Source organism: Lathyrus oleraceus, chromosome 3 (genome assembly GCF_024323335.1).
Source record: "Lathyrus oleraceus cultivar Zhongwan6 chromosome 3, CAAS_Psat_ZW6_1.0, whole genome shotgun sequence".
NCBI lineage: Eukaryota > Viridiplantae > Streptophyta > Magnoliopsida > Fabales > Fabaceae > Lathyrus > Lathyrus oleraceus.
This window is the reverse complement of record NC_066581.1, coordinates 460,293,708-460,315,290: the sequence shown is the minus strand read 5'-3', so window position 1 is coordinate 460,315,290 and position 21,583 is coordinate 460,293,708. Positions and strand designations below refer to the sequence as shown.

At 35.4% G+C, this 21,583-nt stretch overlaps 2 protein-coding genes across 2 annotated transcripts; one reads left to right on the top strand and one right to left on the bottom strand.

Moving 5' to 3' along the window:
* Window positions 1-612: 612 nt before the first annotated feature.
* Window positions 613-1,513, bottom strand: LOC127129387 (glutaredoxin-C5). The gene has a single exon (XM_051058587.1). It carries the CDS (start codon window positions 1,307-1,309, stop codon window positions 920-922), a length of 390 nt encoding a protein of 129 aa, XP_050914544.1. The 5' UTR covers window positions 1,310-1,513; the 3' UTR covers window positions 613-919.
* Window positions 1,514-18,894: 17,381 nt separating this feature from the next.
* LOC127131594 (uncharacterized) lies at window positions 18,895-19,689 on the top strand (the record flags this gene model as incomplete). The annotated part of the gene is made up of 1 exon (XM_051060506.1): window positions 18,895-19,689. A coding segment is annotated over exon 1 (795 nt), but the record flags the coding sequence as incomplete, so codon positions are not given.
* Window positions 19,690-21,583: the final 1,894 nt, after the last annotated feature.

Here is a 21,583-nt window from a genome sequence, read left to right as displayed (position 1 = left end):
CAATTTTAGTTGGATATTATATTTTTAGTTTAAATTATTTTTTAAAAATAAAATAAAAAATAAAATACTGGATATCAGAGTGTTCATCTAATCTTTTATTAATAAAATATATTATTTCCGTTCCTTTTTAAGTGTTATTTTTTTATTTTTTATACATACCAAAAAATTAATCATTATTATTATTTTTTAAATAATAATAATTTTTTTATCTTAATACATTTAATTATATATTATATTCATTTTATTTTTTCTCTCTATAATAATTAGATAGAGATAATTTTGACAAAGATATATTTAATATTATCTTGAACTTTACAAATTACATTTAAAAATAAAAAAAAGTTATAAAAAAAAATTTAAAGTGGTCAAAATGAAAGGGCATTGACGTCACTTTATGTCTAGCCTGAACATGCTAAAGGGAGCACGAAAGAAGTACAAGACATTGAAAGCTACAATTTTGTCAAACACGACACCGTTTCAACCACCGTCCACAAGTTCAATTTTCATGTTTAAAATGTAGCATAATATAATTATTATTTGTCACTAAGATTAATAGCATAAGTCCAAATTCAAACAAATGTATCAGGGCATATAAAAAACCATAGACAAAAATAAATAGTAAAATTAGTTCATTTTTTGTTCTTCCAATATGCTTTTTGTCTTTACATAGGAAGGAAACCTTAAAGAAAAACATGACAAACCCAAATTCCAACCATGAAAAAAAAAACTAAACTATAAAAACACAACAAGACTCAAAAGTACCACAAAGGTTGTTTTTTTAACTAAAAAAATCCAAAACGGAATTTGAAGAGTCTCATAAAAAAACCAACTTATCCTCTTCCTCAACCTTGTTTTACTTTTGATAAAATAGCACTAGTAGTATAATGAAGAGCCTTTGATGAAATGAAACCTCAAATTTTCAAAGCCAAAGAGCACCAGCTTGTTTGAGAAGAGGAACAAGAGAACCATTAATATGACAACCCATGACTCTATCCATAGTACCAATGAGTTTCCCACCAATGAAAACGACAGGGACAACATTGGAGGTACCAAGTAGTCTCATTAGTGCCCTTTCAAGTTCTTTGCCTCTTGGATCTTCATCGAGTTCATGAACAGCTGGATTCACACCCATTCCACAGAACAATCTCTTGATTGCATGACACATGCAGCATGTGCTTATGCTGAATATCACAACAGCATTTTCTGATGCTAGTCTCTCTATTCGTTCTAAGGGGTCACCCATCATTGTTGTGGAGGATGTTCTTGGGTTCATGTGATAGGTTCCCCATGATTCTGTTTGGTAATGCATCTTGGGAGATGAAAATAGAAGAATGTATGAAGTTGGTGAGAATGAGAAGAAGAAGAAGGAGGATGTGTGAGAAATGGTTGAGGTGAGAGGTGATATTTATAGAGAGAGATTTTGTTTATAGGATGTAAGAGAATAAGAGAATATATCACATCTTAGTGGATCATGGATTGTGTTTTTTTCTTATCTTTTATTCTCTTAAAATCATGGGGTGTGCTGTTTTTTTCTTCTTCTATTCAATACTACCCATAATATAATAACAATATGATGTATAAAAAGTGCATAAAGTTGGTCACACTCTAGCTCATATATGTGTGAGAGAGACAAGGAGAGGATTATATGTGAGAAACTTTATTTTTATGGAGTAAGTTATTTATCAATTTTAGGGAGTATGTAATAATGGATGATGTTAATTTGGTTAAGCATGAGAGATGCAATTCTACTTGGGCAAGATGATTATGTTAGGAAAAAGGGTTGTTTCAATAATTATGTATAAGGAGGTTCTAATCTATTTTTAAAATTTTAAGTAGATGTAGTTCAATGCAAGACTTAATATTCGATTTTCTAATTAGTCTAATAAAAATCTGCCGAATCGAACCAAAATTAAAATAATTGAATTATTTGTGGTGGTAAAACATCCGTCATATTTGGATATGTTCTAAAAAGACCGCAATAAAAGGAAGACATGTCAAGGAGAACGTTGAAGGTGCAAGTCAAAAAAATTTGATTGGTAAATTAAGGTGAGTAGACTGACTTCGCTGACACTATATTTTTTAAATTTAAAAATATAAAATTTATGTAGAGTGACTTCGCAGGCACTATATTTTTTTAATTTAAAAATATAAAATTTATAATAATATTCACATATGCAAAAGTCCGTAAAAACGGAGTAAGATAGAGTGAATACAAAAGAGAATGTGAATTTAAAATTTTAATTTATCTTTAAAAAGTGCAGATAAAATGGAAAAAATGAATCAAATGAATCAAATGAAAAAAAATGTAACGATTTAATTTTTAATAACAAATGAATCAAATGAAAAAAAATGTAACGATTTAATTTTTAATAAATAGTTCATTTAAAAATAAATTGTCTGTTAATTATTCTGCATTTTGAATTATATATCAAATTAATGATTTTAAATTGATTGAATTCTAAGTAAATTAAAATAGCTCAGTTTGATTCAAATTTGATTTATTGAGTTAACTATATATCATGATATCGATTCTAATATTATTTTAAATTTTGAGTTTTCCTTAATATAACTTTTATTAAAAAGAATAATCTGTAGATCAAAATTGTTAACATAAACAAACATAAAAACAGTATCATCAAATCAAATCAAAATGGCTCAGCTGAGGAGACCGAAAGACAATACAGCAATGTCCTAAATCTAATTACTCTATAGGTGAAGGACTAGGATCATCAATGTCATGTTTGCTTGCTTCTTCTTATTCGGTGTGGGCCATGCCTACTTCTTCTTCCATGGATAATCTAGGAGTTGGATTTTAATCATTAGTCTTCTCTATCATTACCAATCGATTAGTCCCCTTGACTTATTTACATACGCAAACCTAAACAATTGTCCCAAAGTTATTGTTTAAAAATTCAAAATAAGAAAATTGTAGAAATATTTCCTCTTTCTACATTTTATACCAATTAAAGAAAATGTATAAAGTATATTCTATCCGAGGATTGAGAATGATGGTAGAATTGAAAAAGGAATTAATATTATATTGGAAATTGAAAATGATCATTTATTTTATGATAATTTTAATTTATAAATGAGTCACTCAGGTTAGGACGAAGGAAGTAATATATATTTCAATTTGGATTAGGATGACTTTGTTGGAGGGAAGCAACTTGGATTGAAATAACTTAGTTGGAACCTAAAGAGAAGCAACTCATTGTCCAATCAACCCAGACAAACCATGAAAGGCCCATTAGAGAAATTGGGCGGCTGAGACTTTGGGTTGCCCAACTATTGATTGGATCGTCCAACTCGAATATGTGTCTATGGTTGGTCCACTTCTTCAATGCGTGGAAAATGAGGTGTTCTTGAAAAAGACCGTTTGGATCATACCATCAAAGAAGGAAACATCTCCCCAAATTAAGAAGGAAACAATTCCCCAAATTAAGAAGGAAATGATTCTCCCTCACTCTCGCGTACTCATTGGTAAGTTGAGGGAATACCGCTTCATACCCTTGATATGAACCATATAGTTAGCTATTAATATATGTAAAAATATCGGGATGGTACGACACAATATTACAAATAATAAATTTTATGAGAAAGATTTTACCTAAACCAATAAATAATTGGGGTTTAATTCCGAGATATTTTAAAATATTTTTAAATAACATTTATTTCCTTAAACATTATAGAAGACTGAGGGAAAAACTAATTCATAGGACACGCTTCGAATTGCAATAGCTGCAGTTTATATTTTTATTTTTTTTAAAAGTGACACATTTCTTTTTATTAAAAAAATTATTTATTTATTTACATAAGTTTACTTCACACAAACATATAAGGATTTTTTTCTTAACCCAACAACCATACAAAAGTACAAAGACAACCTCGAAAGGGTATAAATTCTATATTCCTTTAATTACATTATTAACCGAGGGGTTTGATACTCAAATTTAATTATAAAAGTATTTGTTCATTATGTTTTACCGTAAATCGAAATCATCTACCGTTGTTCCAAACTTGCAACCATCATTCTTTGTGATGGATTGGAAGATAGAAAAATCTTTAAGTTTTCTTAATTAGTTAAGAAATCTTTCAAGGTTGCGTGTTTTTGTTCTTCCATACATGCATTGGAGAAACTAATTTTATCAACCTTGAACAAAACTTTTTTGTTCTTGCAATCTATCTCACATAATCGTGTTGTTGTTGTTGTGGTTGTTGTTATTGTTCCCACCTCTTGTAAGACCATTGTCCTATTTTATAATAACTTCCAAATGTTGCTAGTCAAAGAAAATATTCTATAACTTATTGATATCCTCTACTAACAACATTGAAAAATTTATTCCTAATCATACTGATATATATTATAAGCAATGATGTTGTTTCACAAAATAAAATGTTGAATAATTTATTTTGAATAGAGTTATTTATTTGAATATTGGAAACACATAAAAATTGACGAATGGTAAAAAATTGAAAAAAGAAACAACACATGTTACTTTCAATTTTTTCCATCCACCGCTTTCTTTTGCAATAGAAGTAATTTATAACCTCGATGGATTTAGACACTAAGGGAAAAGTCTCTATTTTTTTAATGAAAAAGAAATAACCTTTTACCTCAGTTTTAATTAAGATCTTAGGGGGAAAATAACTCAATTTTGTTGTTTATTTATAAAGTAACAATGCTCAAGATATTGTCAACACATCAATCCATAATAAATCATTTACATCCAATCAAAACACGAATACTATAACTATATAACTTGGACGTTATATTGTGAAACTCAAACATTGATAATGAAATCATTTGGACTGAAAAACAGTGAAACTTATATAAGCTTAGAAAAAAATCCCTAGGATGGATTGTATTGTGAAACTCAAACATTGATAATGAAAGCACTTGGATTGAAAATAGTGTAACTTATACAAGCTTAGAAACAATATGTGATGTTGTAACATAATGTCTTATCTTGTAAATGAACATTTATTTTATTTATCTAACGTTTTTTTGATATCAGAAACAAATGAATACAAAAGTCATTAAAAATGTATAACATTTAATAACCATTAAACATGAAAAGCAATGTGTATGCAACAAAACCAAGATATGTTCTTCTCCAAGATTGACATTGATGATGATGAATCGTATTCAGAATTCATCAAAAAATTGTACTTGTAGATTAAAATAAAATAATATAAAATAATAAACTTTGTATTTCAATATATATATATATATATATATATATATATATATATATATATATATATATATATATATATATATATATATATATATATATATATATATATATATCCCCTCGAGTATTTTAAAAGCCGAGAGATAAAGTATTGTGTTTTCAGAAAAATAGGAAATAAACAATTGCTGGGGAACAAACCCACTACCAGTTTCACCTTTTCCCTCAGTTGTAGATAGTCTGAGGGAAAAAGTGGCTACTTTCCAAGACACACCTCGTTACGTCTCCCAAAAAATCGAGGTCATAACCCTTTTCCAACCAAGGTAAAATAGGTTATTCATAGTATTGACGCCTGATTGGAACCCTGAAAGAGGTATATTCTTTCATTTTGATTTTAATTAATTTGATATTTATTGCGCAAAGCATAAGCTTCTTATATGAACACGCTATCTGCAAAGGCTATATGGTCGCATCAATGAAGAAGTTGAAGCACGCCTATATGAGACCCTTGTTTTTCTATAAGCTAACAAAATTACTAACTAATGTTCCAAAATAATTGAATTTCCATGCGTTAATAGAGTGAAGTAGGGCTTAAGCACACATATGGTATGCTCGACAATGATAGATAGATCACTTGCACCCATTAGTTTGCAATTAAGCAAGCAATAACTAGGAGAGAATACTCCAAAGTTTCCCTAAGAAACACGAATGAAGGTGATCTCGTATTCAGACAAGTAGTTGCACTTACTTGGGTTGGTGAATTACGTCCTAATTGGGAGGGTCTGTATCAAATACACTAGAAGTTACCATATGGCGCTTACAAGCTTGGGTAATTAGAAGGGAAGTTTATCCCTTGAACCTGAAATTTAGTGAACTTGAGATATTATTATAGTTAAACATTCTCTATTTTATTTTTAATTTGAATAAGACAAGGTCATTTATCATGCCAATTTATGAATTATCACAACTCTTTCTTAATGAATAAATAAGGTATGGTAACACTTTTCCCCCAATATACTGAATAAAAATACAATGAGTGTGACAACCCCCAGCAAATAGGGACTTGTAGAGGCTTTAGGGTTTATTGAGGTTAGATCTAGCTTACACACGATGAACTGAGAAGCTCTCTATGAATAGTTTCTCTGTGTGTGTTAGATATTGGTCCACCTGTGTGATAATAGCGGTGCATATATATACCTCTGAGGACCGGACCGGCCCCTATAGTTTTGTACCCACTATAAATGTGGATGTTCGATATCAAAGAACCTTGGGAATTCATCTGAGTCCTATGACCTCTTAAGAAGCATCTATTTCCCCATTAAACTCTATACACATGATCATGTATTGTGGAATAGAAACATACAATACTATTCTAGTAAAGCGGCACTCGAACCCCAACGGGGTGCTCAGACAAATGTAAGGGAGATTAGAGAGAGTTAAAGGCCAAGAGAATTCCCTGCATATCACAATCTAAGCTTCCCTCAAACATGAGAGCTCGTGGAGGACAACGTTTTTTTTACTCTTTTCTTATCTTCGGTCTCCGCGGTGAGCCTAGTTGGAGGTTTTCTCTTTCCCTGAGATCTCAAATATCCCCTTAGGGAGGGATCTTGCAGAATCCCTCTAGAAATTCTTAATATAGTCCCTAAGGGGAGACTTAGTTGAGTCCCTTAGGTGAGACTTAGTTAAGCCCCTGATACAAAAATTAGTTTAGTCCATCATACGAGACTTAATGGCGCCCCTCAAGCAAGAGTTTATGGTGTCCCTTAGGAGAGACTTAGCGAACCCCTAAGGTGATACCTACGGGTGCCCACTTGTATGATGCATGTCAACTAGAAAGATTTGAAGTGTCCACTAGAGGGAAGCGTGCAAGGCATTTAATGCCAACAATAATGATTTACCCTTGGGGTTGGGTAACCCTTGTTGGCATTCTAGGGAGAACTTTATTTAAAACTTACTCTAACAACTTTAAAGGTTGGATGGAGAAGTTCGTGCGACTGAGGGGGGGGGGGTCCTTTTTAGTCACTACCAGGATGGATTGTGCCCCCAATTTTTCTCTCACTTGGACTGGCAACCTCGTCACGATGACTTTCTACGACTATAACTTCCTTATTGATCAAGAGGCCGAAGTGGTGAAAATTTTGGATGGTTTTAAAGTCACAGGGTCCCGCACCATGATTACCCTGGCCCAAGGAAACGAGGAGTCTTAGGACAAATATATAAGTGAGTTAATTGACATTGCATTTTGTTATGCTTGATACATCTTGTGCTAATCATTTTCCCACGCCTTTGTTGCAGAGAATATGCCCAAGATTTTGCCTGAGGAAATGAGGGAGTGCCTCACCAAGCAGAAAGCTCAGAACACTGGCCCAGATAACTATCATAGTTTCCTAAAAGGAATAATCCATAGGGGATTCAAGCACCAACCTGAGGGCAAGGCCTCGATTGGGTCTCCGACCCCTAAGGTCCAACGGCGGGAGGCAGAATCATTCCCTAAGGTTAAGACAGCTCTTGTGACTATAGTGGGAAAGATGACGTCTTCTCCTAGAAAGGCCCCACCACCTAGAAACTCTATGATGTGATGATACCTTTGATGCTACCAAGTGTATAGGCACTCACCTTCATTTTTGTGAAGATTTCCTAGTGGATTATGAGGCGATCTTTGACCATCCTTCCCTAAAAAAGATTCATCTGCTAAGGGTTCTAATCATATAGTGAATTATCAAGGAGGAGCGGGCCAAGGTAGATAAGGAGATAATGACAAACCTATAAAAGTACCAAGGATATTGATTCAAAGGTCAGACCCTCATTGAGACTCTACAAGTAGAGAAGGTGATCCTAATCTCGGGAGTTTACCATCGCGGGGCATGAGCTACGGGAATCCTTGGATAATGGTGTCAACACTTAGAGGAGTTTGGAGGACGAGGTCTCTATTTTGAAGGATAATTTGGCTGAGACTTATGATATATATTTTGAGGGGGCTAAGGAGCATATAGCCTTTCTTAACCTTCGGATGGACTTAAGCCCCATGTACATGTTTAAGGTTGCTCATGGAGGCCAATTCGTTGATATTTTGGCTATTACCTGGTCCTGCTTCCTCACCTATCCGGGGTAATTAACTTGAGTCTGAGGGGGACAAGTTGTGGAAGGGTGTCACCATGGTGACATCCTCTGTCGGGGATACCCCTGAGGATAACACGATTCCTGGGGAGGGTTAATGACTTGCATATCCCCCCTTTTGTTATTATTTTTCCACTATCCTTTTAATTGTGTCCTTGGAAATTTTGGCATAAGGACTTTTATGTTACCTTTGAACATCGCTCCTTAAGGGCTTCCACATATTATGCTTTTGTTATGTTTTAAAGGTGATAAGAACATAAGAAGGGGGGTTGAATTGTCTTGGCTTTTTCTTTTTCTGCTTCCAATAGTTCCCAACAAGATTATGAACACTTAGTTCAAAGTTTGACTCAGAAAAATTGGTTAGCTTCTAAAGGTCCTTATCAGATTGTGAACTAGAATTTGACTCAGAGTTGTACAGTTAAAAGCAGCGGAAAATTAAGATAAAAAAGTAGAAAACTAAAAGCAAGTACACACAACAACTATCATGGTTCCTCTCACAATGAGAGTAATCCAATCCTCTAGTACTTCCAATGGATTTTCACTATAACCAAAACTGATTACAAATGCTCAAGCACCAACAAGAGACTTCCAATTCTCAAACACATAAGTAAGAGACTTTTATGATCAAGCACACAAGCAAGAGACTTCCAATGCTTAAACCCACAAGTAAGAGACTATTATGCTCAAGGACACAAGAAAGAGACTTCAAATTCTCAACCACTAAAGCAAGAGACTTCTGACTCTATAACAAATTGTTAAGATATTTGGGTAACAACTACACTAGATATACAATCAGAGGTGTAGACAAAATACAACTTAGAAAGACTCCAAGACTTAATAAATTCTAAAATATACTAAGTGTTACGAGGTTCTAAGTCTATAAATTTTGACAGAGTGACTTCTTTTTGAATGTCAACGATTCAAAGTCTTATATAGAAGTGTATTATTGTTGTCATCTTCTTCAGGTCTTCTACTCCTTATATAGAGTGGAGGAAAAGATACGTTGAAGAATTTCACCAAAAGGTTGGATAACCTTAGGACTTGATTAGACACGTCAAGAAAGCAACTTTCTGCAAGAGGAGTTATCTGTTGAAGCTCAGACAACAAATAAGAGATTTTTCCTTAAGTCTTCACGTGATCAAAGGGTATTTGAGTCTGTCAGAGTTGCCTCGATTGAAGAGATAAACCTTAATAGGTTGATTTTCTTCAGACATGATTCTTGAGAGTATGATTTCTTCAAAGTCTGCTTCTTGGCTTCTAAAGCTTCAGAGTCTGGATCACCAAAGGCTAGATTTCTTCAGGATTGACTTCTTCAGAGTTTGGATCTTCCATCAGAGCCAGGGTCTTTAGAAGTGATCTTTAGAACCAGAGACTTAACTTCAAATGCATAGCACTCACACTTCTATTCACATGTTCTTAGCTTTATAATCATGCATACTTGAACATATGTCAGAATACCCAATTGATTTTTAAATACTTCGTTATCATCAAAACCCAAGGGATATGGTACCAACCAATTTTGTTCCAACAATCTCCCCTTTATTTATGATGACAAGCATAAAGAACAATGGTTGTTAATTTAATTAACATGTTGACTTTAGGGTCTGAGATTTGTAAGCTCCTTCTGAGTCTGATAGTCCAAAGAGTTAGTTTTGTAAGCTCCTCCTAAGTACTATCCAGGTTAATTAAATTACTTCACAATATCATTAATCTTCAGAATTTAATACCCCATTATATTTCTCCCCCTTTTGTCATAAAAAAGTAACATTAGGAAAAGAAAATATTCTGAAGAAAAACTAATATATGGGAAAATCACGTCTGAGTAAATACAATGAAAATCAGAACATGTTCTCCCCTTGTGTCATCAATTAAAGACATGCAAGCAGTAAAAAATGTGATGTTAATAAATGATTTGACTGGTTGGAAAAGATTCTACAGAACACGAGATATTCCAATCTACTCTGAGCCTATGAGGCATAACAGTCAAACCTTGGAAGGGGAGTTTGAAGACCAGGAATGCATCTCTCTCTTGATTCCATTGGTGCATATTAAACCAGATAAATTTCTATTTATTTCCATTTTCCCTATAAAATCCAATTTAGAACAAATAGAAAATCCATTCCTCATTCTTTCATTAAGTTTCTCCTCCTGAATGAGAAAATCAGCTAAGAGCAACAAGGGTGGTTCCTTAGAAGAGGTTAAAAAGACTTTAAAGATCTAGAAAGATGACAAAATAAGCTCTTCAAAAGGTGATGTAACTTTTGTTGGTGCAACAAGGGTTAGAAGAACCTCAGAGACAAGGATGGAAATTCTCAAAAAGAAAGAGTCATCTGATGATGAGTGGGATGAGGACTGCAAGACCTTACTCATCTCAGAAGGATGGAATGATGACCAAGTAGAGTAGCGTCTTCTGTTGGAGTAGCTTTCAGTTGTATTACTCTTTTTAATTTCAAAGACTTGTAATCCTTTACCATTGAATAAAAGCCAATTTTTTCCATAGATTTATTTGAACCTCTTTCCAACCAAAAAATTCATGTGTGTGCAGTAAATTTAAAAATAATTGTACTAACTGATGTCCAAGGGGATTGTTGAAACATAATTTTATTTTAGCAGACACAATACCCCAACATTGATATAGCTCAGAGATAGAGTAAAAGAGCACAAACTGAAAAACTTAATAGATATATGACCAAGTCAAAATATTTTTTCAGATTTGTGACATATAAGTGGGCATCATAAAAAATAATTTCAACAGAAAATCCACTTATATTCCACCAAAAACATTTAATCAAGTTATGAGCATCAGAGGTATAGATGCTTCAGAAGTTACTACACATCAGAAGTTGTCAGAGCTTCTGATCATAGTGCCTTCTAATCATATCAGTCTCTGATCCTTCATTCAAAATCAAGCACTAGTCTTCCATAAAATGAATGTCCATATTCTTTTTAATGAATTCAAATATTTCTATTGTAAGAGGCTTGGTAAATATTTTATCCCATTGATGATCTATATCAATGAAATGTATATCTATTACACCTTTCTGAACATAATCTCTAATAAAATGATGTTTTATTTCTATGTGCTTAGTTCTAGAATGTTAAACTGGATTTTTAGTTAAACATATTGCAACAATATTATCACAGAAGATGAGAGTACTGCTTCTACTAATCCGATAATCTTCTAACTGAGATTTCATCAAAATGAGTTATGTTTAGCATTTAGCAGCTGAGATGTATTTTGCTTTTGATGTGGACAAAACAATAGTTGCTTGTCTTTTACTTGCCTGGGATATTAGGTTTTTACCTATGAATTGATAGTTTCCACTAGTGGAATTCCTTTCGATTCTATACCCAACATAGTCAACATCACATAATCCAACTAACTTGTAGTCTAGGGATTTTTATAAAGAAAACCTAAATTAGTTGTTCCCTTCAGATACCTAAAGATTATCTTAGAATGAGTTAAGTCTCCCTAGGGTCTGATTGGAATCTTGCACACATACACAAAAAAAAAATATGCCTTATAAGTTACCGAGTAGAGTAAAGAGCCAATCATACCTCTATACAACTTTTGACAAAATCTGGAGCTTTCTTCTTCTTTGTTCAGATTGCATGTTGGATGCATAAGAGTGTTCATAACTTTGCAGTCTTCAAGATTGAACTTCTTCATAAGCTCTTTAGTATATTTTAACTAGTGGACATAGACTACATCTTTGCTTTGGTTGATCTGAATTCCAAGGAAGAACTCAATTCCCTCATCATGCTCATCTCAATTTCAGCCTACACTATTTTAGAAAACTCCTTGCAAAGGGAAGCATTAGTAAAACTAAAAATAAAATCATCTACATACATTTGAACAATTAAGATATCACTTTTCAATGTTTTTCTGAAGAGTGTAGTATCAACTTGCCCTTTTTGGAAATCATTTTCTAAAAGGAAGTTACTCAATCTCTCATACCAGGCTCTAGGATCCTATTTGAGTCCATAAAATGACTTCTTAAGTTTGAAAACATGTTCTAGATGGATTAAATCCTCAAATCTAGGTGGTTGTTTTACATATACTTCTTCAAAAATGACACCATTTAAAAGTGCACTCTTAACATCCATTTAATATAGAATGATGTTATTATTAATAACATAGGAAAGAAGTAACCTGATTGCCTCCAACCTTTTAACTGGTGCAAAAGGTTTTAGAGAAATACATACCTTCTTGTTGACTATAGCGTTGATATACCAGTATAGCTTTGTTTCTTACCAATTCTCCTTGCTCATTAAGCTTGTTTTTGAACATCTATTTTGTTCCAATGATGTTCTTCTATGAGGTCTTGGTACCAGATCCCACACATCATTCCTTTGAAACTGGTTCAGTTCTTATTGCATGGTTACAATCCATCCATTATGAGATAAGGCTTCAACAACAGAAGATGGTTATATCATAGAGATAAGTCCCATCATTGAATATTCTCTCTAAATGCATATCTTGTTCTTAGAGGACTATCTTTATTTCCAATGATTAAGTCTTTTAGATGAGAAGACTTATACTTGAAGGAGTTTCTGGATTGTGCAACTTCTTGAGAGTTACAAGGAACGTCTTCAGAACTTACTTCGGATCTGGGTCCTGTCTAGCCCCATATACCACTTTCAAGCAGCCCCAGTCAAACTGTCTTGAAAGTAGTGAATCAATAATTGATGATTGTCAGTCTGAGTCGACATCTTACGAGCGTACATCACTAGATGACTCAGAGGACAGGAGTTACCTTTGTACTTTTCAAAATCCGGAACCATGAACTTGTGCAAAATCTTCACATTAGGGACCAAACACAAATCATGAGCATTTTTCCCAAATAGATCTTTCCCTCTCAAAGCCTGAATCTCTTTCTGCATAACCTGAAATTGATCTTGGAACTTGTCCATTCTCTCATAGACACCAACAGTCTCTCTTTGGTCAGCTGGAAAGTAGGTTCTTCAACATAAGGAACAACATGAACAACACGAGATGCTACTGATATCACAGGTTAAGCCACCCGAACTTCAACAATGGAGGCTGATTCTGAGCAGCCACCAAAGCTTCCATCATAGCAGTAGGCCTTTTGTAACCGCCTCTTAAAGTTATCACCTCTTCACGGGGCTCACGATTCTTTTGCTCTAGGCGGTCCATCTTTTTCAACTGATTAGCTCGAGTATTGTATCGATAAGATAACTTATCTGAATGAAGACCAAGAAAGAAATAAGACTCCTGGTGAACTTACTCAAAGCAAGACCAAGGTGCAACATGATGCATGATATGAAAATGCAAATGTTATATTGTCTATTTTCCAAGGAACTTTAAGACATAAGTTGCAAACATAACACATTCCAATGTACTAAAAATCTCATTTTATTAATAATAAAAGGATTACAATCGAAAATACAATTTCAATGATCATAAGCGGAAAGAAACTAGATCTATGGAATCATGTCCGATGACGACCCAACTCCAAGCTGACACTTCTTGCAAAGCCTTTTGATCTCTCTTTCATAGTTGCTTTTCATAGCATCCTTCTCTATCACGACCTGATCTACAATGCATTTCCAAACACTGGAAGTAGGAAGATGAGTAGACGATGAGCTGTTAGAGGAAAATAAATCCTCTTGGCCTCTTGATCTATTCATATCACGTTCTTCGAGCAATTCTATCAAGTTGTCCCTTTCCTTTAGGAGCTTCTGCAATTCTACTTTCTCAAGGTGTGAGGTGTGAAATATTCTTTCCCAATCATCCCTCTCTTGCTTCATCCTATCCAAAGCCTCTTGCAACTCCTCTACACCTTTAATATTGGGAGATTTGACCATTACTAATGACATAGGTCTTTTATAAGCGTATGACATCTTGAATTCCTTTGCTCTCTTCTTCACCCAACTAGTGTAAGGCTAAAAATCTACACAATTACTTAACCTAAGCTCACTTTCCCTTTCCTATGAATATTGTGCCAAACATTCACTATCGTAGCTTTCAACCCTTGAGTATCTTTCACTTCTTGGAAAAATAAGCCTTCTAACAAAGTGTTATTAGGTTTGTCCTTCATAGCGGACCCAAGTTGACGTCTTTCCAAAGCAGGATTGTAGTTGATTCCCCCTTGTGTACCAAGAAGAGGCACATTATAGAACTCCCCACAACTATTAATAACCTCAACATCGTCCTAAACAAAAGAATACCAAGTTATGTCGTCGTTGGTGAGAGACGTAAGTCTTTGAGACCACCTTAAACAATCCTTGTTTTCTTGGAAGATACGATACCGTGATAAGTGCGAAATAAACAACTTATATAGTAAAGGCGCACAACAAACTATAGTTCCACCTCCTTTAGAAGTCCTATGATGAATGGAGAAATAAGTATCGCCGAGCAGAGTTGGAATCAAATTCCTAAATAAGAAGATCCTCATAGCATTAACTATAAGAACAAAGTTGGTTCTATAATATATCTCTAAAATTTTGATGATAACAAAGGATGAAACATAAATGGCACTCTAAAGAAATTTTATCTTAAGTATGCAGGAATCTGACCAAAAATATCAGAAAGACGAATCATCAGATACATAATCCAGCACTTAGATGCCACTCAGAGGAAACGCGTCCAGAAGGTTCTGACTCTGATCAACGCAGGAACCAGCAAAGCCAAAAATAAGTCATAAACTCTGTTAAAGAAGAATGAATCCAGACTCTGAATTTGAAGAAGTCAAGATTATAGATAAACTCTAATTTGGTCAGATAAAAACAACCTCTGAAGATGAACTCTGATTAACAAGACTCTGAATACAGATTCGCCAACTCAGAACACGTAACCATGAAGAAATCTGTTTTTGGAAAGAAACTATTTCCAGAAGAAAATTATGACGTGCCCAAAACGGTTTTAGAAAGAAACAAGGAGAGTAATGACAATAATCATTCTTCAATGATCAAGATCCTGTCATCACCCGACGGTCCTCTCAAACTCCTATATAAAGGACGAAATGCATCACAAGAAAATACACCTGAGACACACAACAATACAAATTTCTCAATTATCCTCTTTTACTTTTTCACGAGTTGTTGCTCTTACGTGAAAACTGTTACTCTTATATTTCTATAATATTTGCTTGTTATTAGAAGCACTGTGCATTACAAATCTTATTTAAGATACTTCCTCAAGTGACTCTGTGCAGTCTGAATACTTGAGAGGGCTAAGGGATTATTCTCTTAGACAATTGTTTGTGTAATCTTTCAAGATTAGTGGATTAAGTCCTTTTTAAAGGTGAAATCACCTTGACCGGGTGGACTGGAGTAGCTTTGAATTTCAAGCAAACCAGTATAAAATTCTGTGTCAATTTGTTTTTTACTCTGTGTGTGTTTAAACGATCAAAAAATTTTATTTTCCAAAAATAATTTAAACCCTCTTTCTTGTTTTTCTCTACCTTCAATTGGTTTCAGAGCTTCGGCTCTATTATTGATTTTCTAATCAAACACTTAACACTGTAGAGAGATCCATCGTGAGAAAAACACTATGGCCAACACCAATGAAAGAGATAGTTACAATGCTAAACCTCTAATCTTTAATGGAGAAAATTTTGATTATTGGAAAGACAAAATTGAAAGTTTCTTTCTGGGCTATGATGCTGATCTATAGGACATAATCACAATCAGCAACACACCTTCTGTGTCTGACGCTGGCGTTTCCATTTCCAGAAACAAAATGACAGATGATCAGAAGCGTGAATTCAAAAACCATCACAAAGCCAGAATGATACTACTAAATGCCATTTCCTACAATGAATATGAAAAGATCACCAACAGGGAAACAACTAAAGAAATACTTGACTCCCTGAGGATGACTCATGAAGGAAATTCTCAAGTCAAAGAAGCAAAGGCTCTGGCTCTAATTCAAAAATATGAAGCCTTCAAAATGGAGGAAGATGAAGTTGTATAGGTAATGTTTTCTAGATTTCAAACTTTAATTGCAGGACTCAAAGTTCTAGACAAGGGCTACAGAACTGCAGATCATGTCAAAAAGATATTCAGAAGCTTACCAAAGAAATGGAGACCCATGGTCACAAGTTTAAAGTTATCTAAAAATCTGAACAATATCAGCCTTAAGGAACTCGTCAGTTCACTCAGAAGCCACGAGATAGAACTTGCGGAAGATGAGCGTCAAAAGAAGATCAAGTCTGTAGCACTGAAGTCTGAATCTGAAAGACGCAAACCAGAAAGAAACAAAGCCTTCCAAGCTGAAGAGGAAGACAGTGACGACTCTGAAAAGGAAGACTCTGACGATGAAAAAGAATTATCCCTTTTGGCTAGAAGAGTTAAACAACTATGGATAAAAAGGAATAATAACTTCAGAAGACCAAGACCCAAGGGAGATCTCTCAGAATCAACTTCCAGAGGTAAGTCAAACAAAGAAATAACATGCTATGAATGCAAGGAAACAAGTCATTACAGAAACGAATGTCCCAAGCTGAAGAAAGAAAGATTCAGAAGAGAGAGTTTCAATAAAAATTTATTCATAACCAAAAAGGGACTGATGGCCACCTGGGACGATAGTGGATCTGATTCTTCCGAATCAGACTCTGAAGAACAGGCAAATGTTACAGTTGTAACACCCCGAAGTAAATAAGAGGATTATTTAAATTAAGTTAATAATATATTTAATAATTTAATTAAATAAATTGAATTATTGGATTATTATTATTATTATTTGGAATAATAATTATTTGGAAAATATATAAGTTGGAATAAGGAAAAAAAAAGGGTTTTCAGTATTGGTAAAGAGGTTTTACGTGAAAACGGAGAAGCTGCAGAGAAGAGGAGAAAAGGGCAAAGAGGAAGAGCTAGAGAGCAAAGGTTGAAGAACGGAAAAGCTTGAAGCTTAGAGATTGCCGGATTATCTCAGGTAAGGGGGGTTTATCGTCGTTTAATGGGTATTATAGATTAACATGTCATGGGTAGTGATAGCCGTTGAATTGACCCTAATTGGGATTATGAATGCTGGAAAATTACGTTGGATGAAACTGTGTTTAGGCTGTAATTGAATATGTGTTTGGGTTAGTTGTGAATTTCCGAACGTATAGCTTTTTACGGAATTGGAATCGGAGGTCCGGAAGTCCTCCCACGGCGGAAAATGCGGAGAACTCTGCATTCTGCCTTGTGTTAGCGCAGGAACTGCTGTTTTGTCTGCGTTAACCGGTTAACCCAGGGTGTTAACCGGTTAACACTGTTATAAATTGTGAAAATGTGTTGTTTTGCCTGCGTTAACCGGTTAACCCAGGGCGTTAACCGGTTAACACTGTTGCGTTTTGCCAGAAAGTGTATTTGTCCTGCGTTAACCGGTTAACCCAGGGCGTTAACCGGTTAACACTGTTGGAAATCAGAAAAATTGGTATTTTAATGTTGTGAACATAATTGGTGATTAGCCTATTATCGTTAATTTTGATGAGTAATTCTGTTGAGTTTATGTTATGAAGTGTTGATATAAATATGTGATAAGTTTTGTTAAAACTGTTGAAAATACTGAGTTGTAGGCTGGTGAGCCAAAGTTGATTATAAGTTGATTTTGTTGAAAATACTGAGTTGTAGGCTTGATGAGCCAACGTTGACTATAAGTTGATTATGTTGAAAACATTGTTGTGTTGTTGTTATTATTATGTTGTCGGAATTTAAAGTCGTGTATGCCATGTACATTCCATATGCATTAAGTCGGAGCTTTGCTCACACCACGTTGGCCTGGATTGGCAAAAATCGGAGCTTTGCTCACACCACGTTGGCCTGGATTGGCAAAAATCGGAGCTTTGCTCACACCACGTTGGCCTGGATTGGAAAAATTTTAAGTTGAAAGTTGAAGGCTTATGCCTTGATGCCCACTAAAATGGCAATGATTTTAAGTTGGGAGTTTTACTCCGATTGGTACCACATGCATGAAGAGTCGAGTCTCATTTGAGTTGCAATTTATGTCGTTATTGAGTTGCATTTTACGTTGTTATTGAGTATGATATTTGAGTTGATGTGCCGTTATTGAATGCATGATATGATTAGGTGATTAACGTGTAAATTTACTTAACATAACATGATAATTTATAATGTTTGTTATATCGATTGAGGAACTCACCCTTACAACTATTTTTCAGGTAATGAGCAGTGAGTTGAGTAGAAGCTAATGCTTGGAGTCTAGAGTAGTCTACTTAGTGGGTCGTGCTCTGATAGATGTAACATCGGGACGGGATGTTTTAATTGCTTTATTTTTGATTGTTGAACCTTTTTATCGGTAATATGTTATACGTTGGAATGGTTGGTTGATTTATATCCGCTGCGAATTATGCAAACAAAAATGTTTATTTTGATTGAATAAAGAGCATGACAGTTTTATGGTGTGAAATGTTGTGTGACACCCTTGGTGCATGATTACTCTGATATAAATATTGTTGTTGTTACTAAATAATTGGGGTATTTTAGAAGGGTGTTACATTAGTGGTATCAGAGCAGGTCGGTCTGTCCGGCCAGTTGTCGTGTCGTTACTGTCTAACAATTGTGTAATTGTTACTAGTCTAACTTTTAAGTTGTGTTGTAGTGATAAGTTGAAATGGCTGGAAGGAATGACGCTGCAATGGCTGCCGCAATGCAAGCAATGGCACAAGCTGTGCAGAACTTGCCAAATGCTGGTGGGGATGCTGGATCACGTAGCTTGGCGACTTTTCAGAGAGAGAATCCGCCGGTGTTTAAAGGGAAGCATGATCCAGATGCAGCCTTGGGATGGTTGAAAGAGATTGAGAGAATCTTCCGTGTTATGGATTGCACTCCAGCTCAGAAGGTTCGGTATGGTACTCACATGCTAGCAGTCGAAGCTGATGACTGGTGGCTAGAGACTCACGAGAGGTTGACCGTGGTAGGTGAAGTCATTACTTGGGATGTATTCCGTAGGGAATTCCTGAAGAAGTATTATCCGGAAGATGTCCGTGGTAAGAAGGAAATTGAGTTCCTTGAGCTGAAGCAAGGAAACATGTCTGTCACTGATTATGCTGCGAAATTTGTGGAGCTGTCCAAATTTTATCCTCATTACACTGGTGCTGGTGCTGAATTTTCAAAGTGCATCAAGTTTGAAAATGGACTGCGCTCTGAAATTAAGAAGGCTGTTGGGTATCAGAAGATACGCATTTTTACTGAATTGGTTGATAGCTGCAGGATATTTGAAGAAGACAATAATGCTCATTACAAGATTGTCAGTGATCGCAGAGGCAAGCAACATCAAAACCGTGGCAAGCCGTATGATGCTCCAGCTGGAAAAGGGAAGCAAAGAGTTGTTCCGGCTCAGAGAGCTAGTGGGGGAGGTGCTCCTGCTGGTATAGTTTGCTTCAAATGTGGTCAGGCTGGTCATAAGAGTAATGTATGCACTGCTGAAGTAAAGAGGTGTTTTCGCTGTGGTAAGATTGGTCATGCAATAGCTGATTGCAAGCACAAGGAAGTGATTTGTTTTAATTATGGCGAAGAAGGGCATATTGGAAGTCAGTGTCAGAAGCCAAAGAAATCTCAGACGGGGAGGGTGTTCGCATTGACCGGAACTCAAACCTCCAGTGAGGACAGACTTATCCGAGGTACGTGTTATATTAATGGCTTTCCTCTTGTAGCTATTATTGACACAGGTGCGACTCATTCCTTTATATCTTTGGATTGTGCTGTGAAACTTAAGTTAGAGATATCTGAGATGTTTGGTAGTATGGTGATTGATACTCCTGCGAAGGGTTCAGTGACTACTACTTCGGTTTGTTTAAATTGTCCTTTGAGTATTTTTGGTAGAGACTTTGGGATGGACCTAGTGTGTCTTCCACTAGTGCAGATTGATGTTACTCTGGGTATGAACTGGTTGGTGTTTAACCGAGTTTCTATCAATTGTTTTGATAAGACGGTGGTCTTTCCTGAGATTGAGGAAGGAAAGAGTTTATTTCTATCAGCAAGGCAAGTGAATGAAGAAGTAGCTGATGGGGCAGAGTTGTTTATGCTATTAGCGACTTTGGGGGCTAAAGATAAACTGGTGATTGGCGATCTAGCCGTGGTGTGTGATTTTCCTGATGTGTTTTCGGAAGAGGTGAACGAATTGCCGCCAGAGCGTGAAGTGGAGTTCTCGATTGATTTGGTACCTGGTACTAGGCCGATATCGATGGCTCCATACCGTATGTCTGCTGTTGAGTTAACTGAATTGAAGAGTCAGTTGGAAGATCTGTTGGATAAGAAATTTATTCGTCCGAGTGTGTCACCGTGGGGTGCACCAGTGCTATTGGTTAAGAAGAAAGAAGGTACTATGAGGTTGTGTGTGGACTACAGGCAACTGAATAAAGTGACGATCAAGAATCGGTATCCGTTGCCAAGGATTGATGATTTGATGGATCAGTTGGTTGGTGCAAGTGTGTTCAGCAAAATAGATTTGAGATCTGGGTATCATCAGATCCGTGTGAAAACCGAGGATATTCAGAAGACTGCTTTCAGAACAAGGTATGGACATTATGAGTATTCTGTAATGCCTTTTGGTGTGACTAATGCGCCTGGAGTATTTATGGAGTATATGAATAGGATTTTCCATCCGTACCTAGACAAGTTTGTTGTGGTGTTTATTGATGATATTTTGGTGTATTCGAAATCTGAAGAAGAGCATGCTGAGCATTTGAGAGTGGTTTTAGAAGTTCTACGAGAAAAGAAGTTATTTGCTAAACTATCCAAGTGTGAATTTTGGTTAGAAGAGGTTAGTTTTCTTGGTCATGTGATTTCAAGAGGTGGTGTTGCTGTTGATCCTTCCAAGATAGAAGCGGTATCTAAGTGGGAAGCTCCGAAGTCTGTTGCTGAGATTCGAAGTTTCCTTGGTTTGGCTGGTTATTATAGGAAGTTCATTGAGGGATTTTCTAAGTTGGCGTTACCGTTGACGATGTTGACTAGAAAGGGGCAAGCGTTTGTTTGGGACTCAAAATGTGAAGAAGGTTTCCAAGAGTTAAAGAGAAGGTTAACTACTGCTCCTATTCTGATATTACCGAGTTCGTCGGAATCATTTGAAGTTTACTGTGATGCTTCATTGTTGGGTTTGGGTGGTGTGTTGATGCAGAATAAGCAGGTTATAGCTTATGCTTCAAGACAGTTGAGGGTTCATGAGAGGAACTATCCGACGCATGATTTAGAGTTGGCGGTTGTGGTATTTGTTCTGAAGTTATGGAGGCATTACTTGTATGGGTCAAGATTTGAGGTTTTCAGTGACCATAAAAGTTTAAAGTATTTGTTTGATCAGAAAG

Bases quoted from the DNA above. Each gene is read 5' to 3' on its own strand.
- LOC127129387 (XM_051058587.1), bottom strand. From the start codon at position 1,309: ATGCATTACCAAACAGAATCATGGGGAACCTATCACATGAACCCAAGA.